Here is a 12,207-nt window from a genome sequence, read left to right as displayed (position 1 = left end):
AAATAATTAACTTTCCCTATAACAAAATTACTAAATTTAATAAATATTATTTGATATTTTTCTAAATATATGCATTTTAATTTAAAATTAATTATTAAAATTAATTATATTTTAACTCATTCATAATTGAATCAAATTCATCAAATGATTGCATTATATATATATATATAATGGAGATTAGGATATTCTTTCATAACTTATTTTTTTTAATAATTTGAATTATTTCCCCAACTTATTAATTACAAAAACGTGTGGCACACAATTATGGGTAGAAAACGCTGTAGGCTATTTTAACTAAACAGCTGTCAACCTATCCCAGACTGGAGAAGGCGCTCTTTCATAAAACTCAGGCGACGAGAGCCGATTGGAGTCTGTTTTTTCCTCCTTGAAATCCCACTGCGATCCATTGCTTCATTCCGACATGGCTCCCGTCGTTCCGAGGTCTGGTGACGCAGTCTTCGCTAACGTTGAGCGTGTTGTAAGTAATCGTGGAGCCGAAACCCTAATTCTCTTCCCTCTGCCACCACTTCGCTGGACTCCTTCGTCCTTTCTTTTTATCTGCTCCGAGATTTCTTTCTGCAGAACGCGGAACTGTTCACTCTTACGTACGGGGCGATCGTTCGGCAGCTTCTCACGGATCTGGAGGAGGTGGAAGAGGTTAACAAGCAGCTCGACCAAATGTAAATCCCGATCTTATATTTCGAGTCAAAGTATTAACTCTTCTCCAATTGTGTCTGCATTCATGTTAAAGAGGGCCATTCAAATGTGTAATCGCTTGCTGCTCACATGGTTGTGGTTAGAGTGATATATGCGTTTAGATAAGAAGAACTTTCTGTTGGGACCTGTATATGTTTTGGGCTTCCAAATCTCTTTGATGCTTTCTTTTCTTGTTCAGATTGCGTGTCTTAGTTAAGTTCATATCCTGTATGCGGCCGTTTCAGGCGATGTCTTGATTTCTTAGGACATCTACTAGGCACTGAAATTTTAACTTTGGTAGTGACATGTGATGTTCTTCATGTAATTTTACTTGCTAATGATAAAGTAGCGTCGTTTGGATTGGGTATTGTCTCAAGTTCATAGTGAGTTTATTTTTGTTCATGACCCAACTGAATAAAGTTTGTTGATTAATTATTAATAGATTAATGCTTCTCTAATAATGTTTAACTTGATTAGGTTGTCACCAACTAGTTTTGTTTGTCGACCAATTCCATACAGAATACCTTGCTTGGCCAAGGTTTTATGTGCAGTCTTGATAGATTATAACTTATAAGAAGGTTTTATGTACAAGCTTGGCAACCACTAAATGCTTGTTAGACCTCCACAAGTTCCAGGAGATGCTCGTACTATATAGCTCGTTATGCGAATATGATGGCCTGTTTGGTATCAGGAAAAATACTTAATTTTTATGCAAAATCAGCAATCAAGAGTGAATACTGAGTACCGTTAAGTAATGTATAGGAGATCAAATAAGAAAAGAGAGACCATGATTTGCGTGCTTCTACTGAATTAAGCATACGCACACGGAAAAGAGAGGGGTTTCAATTTATTAAATTGAAGCTACAAACATTGCACAAAATAAGGACACCTAGAAACCTTTAACAAAGCCCAAGAACACTCAACTTTTAGAGAAAAGAGGCCCAAGAAAACATCACAAACAAAGAGATTTAAATTTGCGTGAAAGATTTATTTCTTCCCATGAAAATTTTTTTATGGATGTCTGCCGTCTGGCTGCTGAGTACTTCCTAAGGAAATTACTGAGATAGTTTCAACCTTACAATCTCTCAAACAGTGGAAGCATTCATCCATTACACATAGTAAAGGACTCTCACTCAGTTCATCTCAAAGTCCTTTACATAGTAAAGCCCATGAAAATTTTTTTATGGATGTCCTCTCAAAACCCTTAAAAAAGCTTCCTAAAAAGCTCCCACACGGTGTGCGGCTCGCTCGGCATCCCAGCGGGCGGAGATTTCTCCGCCCAGTTCGCGCTGGTCCGGTCCCGCACGGACCGGTTGGACCAGTCCACTGGACCGGTCTAACAAGTACTTCCTAAGGAAATTACTGAGATAGTTTCAACCTTACAATCTCTCAAACATGGGAAGCATTCATCCATTACACATAGTAAAGGACCCTCACTCAGTTCATCTCAAAATCTTGAGAGCTTCTTGTATGCATTCATTCGATCTAATTAGGACAATGAGTGATATCCTTTTACACCTTCGCAGCATCAAACTAAGAATATTCATTTTCCTTCTTATTTGATATCAACTATCTAATCTCATTCTCAAATGAAGAGTTCTTATTCTTCCTCTTTTTTTTTTTTGGAAACTAATATTGTATCATAGTTTTCATAGGCCTTATTTGAAGACCTCATCCCACTCCCAAGTTTCGATCTCTCAGTGATTGAGCCCCCTTTCAAGTCTTGATCTCCTCTTCTAATCCAATTTAGTCCTATCTCGAGCCAACACATATATCTTTTTGTCTTCAATCTTCTTTGCAAGTCAAATTTAGTCCTCACTCAAGTCAATATGACCCTCCTTATTTGCTCCTACATGTCTCCAATCTTCTTTGCTAGAAGCCAACGGTCCATGTTCTATTAAACCATTTTCTCTATTAGAAGCTGCTGTGTTCTTCATCTATTGGAACTACCATCATATATAATAATGTTTAGTCTTTCATTTTTCTATACCATAATTTTATCTAGCATTTTCTTCCTTTAATTATGCTACCATTTTTTTGTTTGTTTTACATTTAATTTTGTTTGCTCTAATTTGATACAACCAAATTGTTAGTTGTTACATTTCAATGACAATTTATTTTTCAATCTAATTGTCTTTCTTAAACGTTCATGTATATTAAACCAATCTCATTTTATTTATATGTCATTAATAGTGGCCTTTTGCATTACGATATTTTCTCTTTAATATTATTTAATTATTAGGAGCCTAGCTAGTTCTTATGACTTGTTGAGCTTGGATATTTACTAGTTCAGTGCTTGGGCTTGTGGAATTTGAGGGCAACCAGACTTAATCCTCATACTTTTTGGGCCAGTGTAGGTATGGAAATTGATTCGATAGTTAGAGTTTGTTGAGCTGTAATGGTATTTTGTCCCTTAGACTTGAGTGCAAAGGGTGCTAATTTGCTCCTTGGGCATGTTGAACTAGTGAAGTGATGGTTAAGTCCTCGGTCTTGTTGAACTATTATTATATCACTCATATATGTCAACTCAGTTGCAATAGCTTGTTGAATTAACATGATAGCTTGGCCTTTAGACTTTAAGGACTACCTAGGTTTTGATTCATCCCTTTGAGTTTATTGGACCATTATACATATATGTTAACTCGACAATTATGACTTTTTGAGTTGACAGGATATCTTGACCCCTAAGCAGTGTAGATTTGGCCTCTAGGCTTATTAAAGTGGCAGAGAGATGATTCATTCTATTGGATTTATTGAACTAATATACATATATGTCAACTCGACTATTAATGGTTGTTGAGTTTGTTGGATTGCTCAGCTCTTGAGGACGTGAATTTAACCTTTAGGCTTTTTGAATTGACAATTAATAATCAAGCTTGGTCTTTGGACTTTTTGAGCTAGGATATGTATGGTAAATTGACTTCTTGGGCTTATTAAATCAGCTAGACAACCCAACTTTTAGTTTTTGTGAAATAAGAATACTAATTCAACTCTTAAGCTTGCTGAATTGAGCTTATTCAAGCTTGATCATTAGACTTGTTGAAATTGGACCTTATATGTTGAATTTGACTATTGAAGCTTGTTGAATTTTGTGACTTGTAAATGCTACTTTGATTCTTAGGCTTATAAGCTTATTGTTTACCTACATGATATTTAAGCTTGATCTTTAGACTTTGAGCGTGAGATTTAAATGTTGATTTGACTACTAAAGCTTGTTGAATCAATGAAGCATCTCAAATTAGACTTTTATGAGTCAAGAATGCTAGTTTGGCCCTTAGGCTTGGTAAATTGGGACTTAATGTTGAAGCTCAATCTTAAGATTTATTGAGTTTGAGATTTGTATGTTGATTAGCTATTGGAAGTTGTTGAATTAGCAAAACTGTTTGTTGCTTAAGATCTATGAACCAAGATATTCTATCATGGTTAATATGAGTTCTTGGTTAGCTTTTAAGGTTATGACCATGAAACTTGACTAAATTATATTTAATGGCATTTGTATAACATTACTTAGGGGTGTCAAAATGGGTTTTCGGTTCAGGTTCGAATCGAACCCGAAATTGACCCGGGTCTAAACGGGTTGACTTGAACATTACCCAGTTCTGTAAATGGGTCGGAAATTTAGAGTTGGACCTAACCCACGTCGGTTACCGGGTTGGCTCGACCGGGCCCGCGAACTCGGAACACAACCAGTTGAGTCCGGATGCAAGCACTAGTCCGGGTAAGCTGATGCAGAGTCCGGATGCTAGCACGGGTCCTTGGGAGGGCTCGCTGGCGCTACATGTGGAGGGAGGAGGGCGAAGTCCGGACACGAGCACAAGTTCGCAGGTCTTGCTGGCGCTATGGTGCAGAGGGCAGAGTTCGGGTGCCTTCGGGTCGTTTCGTGTTTTCGGATCAACCCAAACTCGACCCAGTTTTATAAACTGGTCGGAATATGGAACCTGAACCCGACCTGTATGAAAAACGGGTTGACCTGAACCTAGAATTTTTCGGGTCAAGTCCGGGTTGGATCAAGTTTTGACACCCCTAACATTACCCTCTGTTCGATAGTGGAATTTCAAAAAATAATCCAATTTTAGCTTTTAAGTTTATTAGATGATAGTTTAACTAGTTTAGCTCTTTGATCATGTTGAATTAGTTGCAGCTTTACTTGATTAGACTCATTTAAACCTTATATAAGAATTAACACGAATATTAGAGCATGTTGAGCTAATGAGGAGAGCTCATCCCTTGAGTATGATGAGTTTACATAATGACTTTGCCTACTATGTATAATACTTTTGAAGGTAGTGGTCTTTTAATCTTTTATGCGAGGCATAAGCCTTAAACCCTCCTTATTGTTAAGTTGATAGACTCCTCTCTCATATACTTTCTCATCACCCTTCCCAATTTGGGTCAAATATGTGGCTTTTGTAGTAGTTAAGAATTATGTGTCTTTGATGCACTATGACTATTTTCACTCACTTTAAAGCTTCCAGGAAGAGCAATACGATAATGTGATTTGGCTATCCTTGCACTTTGACTTTCTAAATTTTGTTAGCTTGAAGTCAAACTTTATTTAGGGCTTCAAGTTCCTAGAGTCTTAAATAGTTATTTTCTTCTTGTAAGTTCACATTGAATGTCCATTTGGATTGAAGGTGCCTTAATCTTGAGAGGAAGTGTTGCCTCTGTTCTAAAAATATACAAGTATAGAGTGGAATGGGCATAATTTTATATGGCGTGCATTTGGCCCATGGAGCCTCTATTAGTTTGTCATGCCATTTTCGTTTATTTTTAGAGAGCATATTCTTGAATAGCCTTATAAGGCCTTATTAAATGCCTTGGCCAAGCCATTAGCTTTTGGGCTAGATATTGCGGAGTAGAAATCCCATTTCATTTTCCCACTTTTCATCTTATGTCGTTTGTTGAATTGATAGATTTATTGCTGTTGACTTCACTTTTGTTGAGGTCGACTTCTTTCTTCCCCCTAGGGTTCTCCTAGAAGTTAGGTCTTCCTATCTTAGAGTAAAAGTCTATTGGATCCTTTAGGTGGACACCTAATGGCATGATATTCATTAACTAGCTCAGCCCACTAGGTTAGGCTAGATAAGCTATATAGGTCAGCTTGGACTCATACAATCGACCTTAATCCAGTCTCAACCTAAATTTTACTTTCCATATTTTCCTTTTAATTTAAACCGGCCTCAATGAGGCGATCTGAATTTCACCTGCTCTTTGATGCTATTTGTTCGAATCGTCCAAGTTAAATCAGCCTATTTGGTGCAGTCGATTTATGCCGACCAATTTTATCTTGAGTCCATTAATTCAATATGTCAAATCCATCTATATTAAATTGACTCAATAGATTGAGCCGAACTGAAATGGTTTGATTCAACTCAAAATTGATTGAATATTAATCAGATTAAATCAGTAAAAAAAAAAAATTGGAGCGCAGCCATATATATATATATACATTGAATTTCATCTAAATAAAATTAAACTAAATTAACATCCATTGAATGAATTCAATCAGCCGAAACCAGATCTGACTCATATTAGCTAATTCCATCAAGTCTGGTCGACTTCAACTAGATCTAACTCAATTAAAATTCTTTTGGATCAGTTCAATTTCAATTAAGTTTGATTTAATTCAAATGGTCTGATTAATTCTCTCAAAATGAAATTGTTTTGTTTTGATACAATCATAAAATGTTGAGCCAAATCATTTAAAACCCGATCAAGCGGCGCGAGTTCATAGCAGCAGCCGCCCACCTCGCATCCACCTTTTTTCACGATCTTCTGCAGCAAGCAGCGATTAATTGCTATCAGGGGCATTAAATTTTATTTACAGCCGTCTGATTAAGATCTTTGGAGGAGCACGATCGACACATCCCTTGCCACTTTGCTTTTGGCCATTCGAATACAGTAGAGGGACTGGGATTTTCATTCGTCCTGCTGAAACGAGAGAGAATCGAGTGTGAGGGCTCGGGGCTTCTCTATCTTTCAAGCAAGATTTGAGGGTGAGTGAGAGCTGCATAAGGATAGGTGATACGAGAGCAAGAAAGCAGGATAGCTACGTTTTTTAGGTAGCATGAAGGAAGGTTAAGTGTTGTATTATTGGAGTGGAGGAGCGGAGGAGCGATTGGAAAATCCTCTACACATATTTAAGTAAGCCAACAGGGTTAGGAATGTGATAATGTCAGTTATTGTTTACAATATCTCTTCTCTGTTCTTCTTATAATGTGTTCATTGCTATTCATTCTATCAATGGCTGCAATTTGGTTTACATGTCTGCATAAATCGACCAGATTGGTCTGCAGAAATTGATGGATTTGATATATTAAATTAATGAGATCAAGGTCAAATTGGCCGGCATAAATTGACCGCACCAAATAGGCTGATTTAACTTGGCCTACTCGAACCAATAGCATCAAAGAGCGGGTGAAATTCAGACCAGCGTGTTGAGGCCATTTTAAATTAGAAGAAAAATATGGAAAGTCATATTTAGATTGGGACCGAATTATGGTCTTTTGGACGAATCCAAGCTAACCTATCTAACTTATCTAGCCTAACCTAATGGGTTGAGCTAGTTAGTGAATATCATGTCATTGTGTGCCCTCTTAAAGGATCCTATAAGCTTCTACTCTAAGGTAGGAATACCTAACTTCTCCTTTGATTGGGCTCTCTTGGTTGGTGCAACTTCGTTGACTTAGGTGGTGGGGACAAACCTTATCACTTTAGAATGGTGTCAACTTAAAGGGTAGCTCTAGCAGCAGTACCATTAATGAACATAGGAGAATCTTTGCTACTAAGCCCATTACCATAATATGAGCCACCATTAGCTCTATCATCAAATTGCTTATGAGCCCAATGCTTTGACATTGTTGCTTTATTCATGTAAGCACGAATCTCTTCTGTCACTTCATCGGGGATTTTGGTACATGGTGCAACAACTTTATGAGAATAAAAAAGATGCTGTTTATTCTTATAACATCTTCAACTATTTAATCAGAATGATTTTATTTCAAATAAATGTATGTCTTCTCACACTTGCAAATTTGCCCTTGAAGATTATACTTCCATATCTAATCTCTCTTTTTTTTTTTTTTCCTGTTGAACTCTTAATACTTTTAACCATTTTCAAATTATCTTAAATTGGAAAACTAATTCAAAACATTGAATTGGAAATAAAAAATGATTAAATAAAACATAATAAGTAAATAAAGAAAGAAATAAGAAAAGAGGAGAAAAAAATTAAGAAGGTAAGGGCCATCGGTTAGGGTTTTTGGTGGTACAATAACGATGGTGGTGGAGTGGCTTAAGTGTAACCATGGTGGCAGCAGGGTTTCCATGCAGCCGGCCATGTGTGGCTTGTAGATGCATGTGCATGAGTTGTAGCCCTGAGGTTCATGGTTCACTATTTTAGTTTTTTTTTTTTAATGAAATGTGTTTAGATTTAATCATAAGGGCAATTGAGTTTTGAATTTATAAATTCAAAAAGCCTAATACCAATAACAAATCAAATTGAGGCTTGTGCCTCATCAAAATGGTCTTGTGGCATAGCTTGAGGCGCGCTTCACTCAACTGAGTAAAGGCACTCCACACTCAAAAATATAATGTTGCTTCAATTGTTACCTCTATCTAAGGTGCGCATCAGATTGTGTAGTTTAGACCATGTTAGAAGACTAGCTTTTGTTTTGTACATATTATCACTACTCTTGGGCGTCACAAGATTGTTTCAATAGGAGCTCCAGACCCTAAGCAAGATTGCATATAGCTTTGCATGTTGCATTTTTCAAGATTTCTTGTCTGAGGAATAATGAAAACTCTCAAATCTCTATATCCTCTCGTAAATACTTCTGTTTTTGTGGCATGGTTATGTTTAGTTTGCATGAGTTTATTTTATGAAGCATACCTTTTGCAATGACTGTTGCATTGTTCTGTAGGGGCTATAATATTGGAGTCCGTTTGATTGATGAGTTTCTAGCCAAGTCCAATATTTCCAGATGTGTAGATTTCAAGGAAACCGCGGAAGTGATTGCAAAGGTGCTTGCAAATAAATTTCTTTATTTGCACTTCAACAATTGGAAATCTTATGTATTTTTTACTGCTCGATGTTTTCTATTCAGAAGAATAAAAAATCAATAAAAAGCTTTTACCTGCAAACTGATTAATTTGATTATTCATTAACCGCATGAGTCTCATGTTATTATAGATTAGATATTAGGCAGATGATCTGTATAGTAGGCAAAGACAATAAGAAATGAGGACAGTTAGTTTTACACACGAGCCAATAAGATATAATTTTACATATGCGTCACCAAATATAACGCACAAACCGCTGGACTTATCGATGCTCATCTTTTTATTTTTTGGGAGATGGTTTGGCTTTGTGATCATTTGTTTGTGTTATGGTTATAGAAAGTTTTTTTTGGCCCTAAATCTTTTCCGTTCTTCATTATTCTCAAAATTTTGCCTAAAGTTTCTTGAAAATTTTTGCGATTTTTTTATGCTTTATAACTTTTGAATCCTTCTCATCTGTGATTTGAATTTCCTTGTATCTTAGATCCTTTTTTCAACCATTCAACAATGTTACTTCTGTGTTCTTTTCCATATATGCATTTATGATTTCTGAGCTTGAAGAGCTGACGAATGATTGGAAAGACATTATCATCATTACAAAATTGCCAACCATTATTAGACCAATTATGTACTTAGTATTAGCAGAATTTATCTATCTCAAACTGCATTTACTTGATTATTAGAATCCCTATTTCACGTAGGTATGTGGTTAGATTCACTTGATTTTTGCTTATGATAAATGATAGGAAATAAGAGAGCTTTCAACCCAAAACAGCGAACCACAGACAAAACTTGGATGAACACACCTTGAATCACTTTTATTGTAAGAATTATGAAAGAAAAGCAACAAGATACAAGTATCTTCAATTGAAGAGGAAGACCCGACTATCCCATTTTGGGGTGTTAAAATCGGTTTACGGGTCGGGTTTGGGTTGAACCCGACATCGATTGCTACTGTTTGACCCGACACGCTTTTGCAAACGGGTTAGAAAATACAACCCGAACCTGACACGACATGATTAGCCTGGGTTAACAAACGTCGCAGAATGAGGCGAGTTTGCCTGGTAGGGATGGAATGTGTTGGCGGTCGCGGGAGCAAGGCGAGTTGTCAAGCGAGACGCTGAACATGACAAGGCGAGTTTGCCTAGCAGTAGTCCGCCTGGCAAGACGCTGAACGAGGCGAGTTTGCCTGACGAGACGCGCATGGTAACTGACACAAGCAGCGAGCATTGGGCAATGGGCACGCATGGTGCGTCTGTGCGTGCGCGAGATGGGCACCATGAACAGTACGCGGCAAATCCGAGTCATTGTTGGGTTCGCGGGTTGACCCAAACCTAACTCATAATTCGGAACGGGCCAAAAATCAGGACCCGAACTTGACCCGTTCTTTAACTGAGTTGACCTTAACTTGAAAAATTCAGGTCATATTCGAGTCGGATTTTCGTATCGTGTCAATTTTTTACACTCCTACTCTAGTTAGCGGCTAGAGCCCAAAATTCCCTAAACACAAACTAATTTCAGCTAAAATCAATCATAACCCTAACCCTTGGGTTAAAACTGTCATAACCCAATATGATTAGGACATGTCCTATCGCATTGAGTTATGATAGACTAATCCCAAGTTCTAGTTTTGGAATGTTTCAGATTCTCTTTCAATATTCATTTTAAATAAATTACAAATTATAGAGCTACCAAAACATTCTAATACTAAAAATAAACTCATCCATAAGATTTTTTATTACTTCATCAAAATGTATCTACATTATAGTGCATGGCTACATGCAGAGTTATAGAACTGAATAATAAATTAGTCATGATTGTACAAAAATTAAAAGAGAAATACCTATAAACTCAAATATGATCTTAAACTGCTAATAAATAGTCTCTTCCTTTTCCTAGATCCTGAAAATCAAAAGAAAAACAACAATGAGCTATAACATTTCAGCAGACCACACAATTCAATCTAATTTTTTAAATTTTTTTATTAAATTTTGCTAAATATTTAGAAGCAGTTGAATTATTGTACTAAGAAATATAATATGAGTAAAATAGTAATTATTTAAATAACATTACTGAGTAAATAAATAAATTATAATTCATATTATAGAGTAGTTCATATCATATTCCTTGGACTCATACAAAATCTGAAAGGATTCTGACCCCTTGTGACTCCCTTTTGTGCTTATAATGAGCACCATAATATGGCTTATAGCCATTAGAATATACCTTATATGCTCCAGAATATTCCCTAACATGACAGAATCTCAAATAATTTTGGCCTCTTATGTCTTTCAGCATATATAATTTAACCACATATGCATATATATCATAACATTATAGCAGTTAAAGAGTAATTAAGCATGTGTCAATATTGCACAGTTTTTTATAACAATAGACAACAAAAAATCCTACCAAAAAAAAAAAATAAATAAATTTCCAGGGTATGTTCAGAATAATGTTTTAAAATTTTTATCGCACAACAATATTATTTTTCAGGGTTCAGATAATTTTCTATTCAATAAAAATATCAAAATTCCCAAAAACCCTGTTGTAAAATTTTCATAAAATATTTAAAATGCTCATAATCTTAATCTCTATAACATATAAAAGGTTATGCAGTGAAAGTTTTACCAGTGCAAAGTTATATGTGTTTTTCGCTAACATAAATAGAAATTTTTGAAAAATTAAATCAAAACTTCGTATTTTTGAAAATTGGATAGGCATAATGTGACCTACCTCAAAACAAACAAGTTTGCCAACTGGAACCCCAAGGCAAATTTCCCTCACCTGCCCCTCCTCTCTCTTCATTAGCGTGTGGAGTCAACCCCAAGGGAGGCGAACAATGCCCTAGGAGGAACCATGCTTTTGCCTAGTGTATACAAAGGTCTGATGCAAGCTAAGTGGATTAAAAAAAAATCAAAGGAGAACACTAAGGAAATTAGAATCTCACCCAATTTAACACTTAGTAAGCCAACACCAAACAAACTTGAAAACAAATGGAAGTTATACACTAAGAAAATTTAAAATAAAAACTACCCTCAGAACAACCAGCTAGTGTTCACCTCACATGCATCAAAATAATAGACAAAATGATTAGTGCTCAAAGACATACAAACTAGTGGTCCACCATAGCAACTTTGGGCCAACGTCCACCACAAACTCCTCCGGCAAATGCTAACAAATCGGCCAACCAATGCCTTCAAATGCTTTAGAAGAAAGATAAGAAAGATACAAATAGGGGTGTCAACATTGGACCTGACCAGAACCCGACACGAAAATTTCGGGTTTGGGTTGACCCGAAGCGGGTCGGGTTCTGGTCTTGAAAACCGACCACCCTTTCGCAAAACCGGGTCGGGTTCGGGTTGACCCAGGAATCTGAGAATAACCCAGAAACCCAGCTGCCCCGTGCCAGTTGCCCCGCTGTCACGCTCCAGCTGCCCCGCTGCCCCGCGC

At 36.6% G+C, this 12,207-nt stretch overlaps 1 protein-coding gene across 2 annotated transcripts in view; it reads left to right on the top strand.

Annotated features, from left to right (window-relative positions):
- The first annotated feature begins 317 nt into the window (after positions 1 to 317).
- The window catches only part of LOC110108255 (trafficking protein particle complex subunit 3), an 18,868-nt gene continuing 6,978 nt past the window's right edge, over positions 318 to 12,207 (top strand). For both annotated transcript variants that reach the window (XM_028696126.1, XM_020838818.2), the window contains exons 1-3: positions 318 to 478; positions 583 to 680; positions 8,619 to 8,718. In XM_028696126.1, the coding sequence (XP_028551959.1) occupies positions 422 to 478; positions 583 to 680; positions 8,619 to 8,718 (255 nt within the window). In that variant the 5' untranslated portion in view covers positions 318 to 421. The remainder of the gene's footprint in view (positions 479 to 582; positions 681 to 8,618; positions 8,719 to 12,207) is intronic.

Source organism: Dendrobium catenatum, unplaced genomic scaffold (assembly GCF_001605985.2).
Source record: "Dendrobium catenatum unplaced genomic scaffold, ASM160598v2 fragScaff_scaffold_716, whole genome shotgun sequence".
NCBI classification, from domain to species: Eukaryota; Viridiplantae; Streptophyta; class Magnoliopsida; order Asparagales; family Orchidaceae; genus Dendrobium; species Dendrobium catenatum.
The sequence above is the reverse complement of the archived record's forward strand: the minus strand, read 5'-3'. Positions and strand labels throughout refer to the sequence as shown.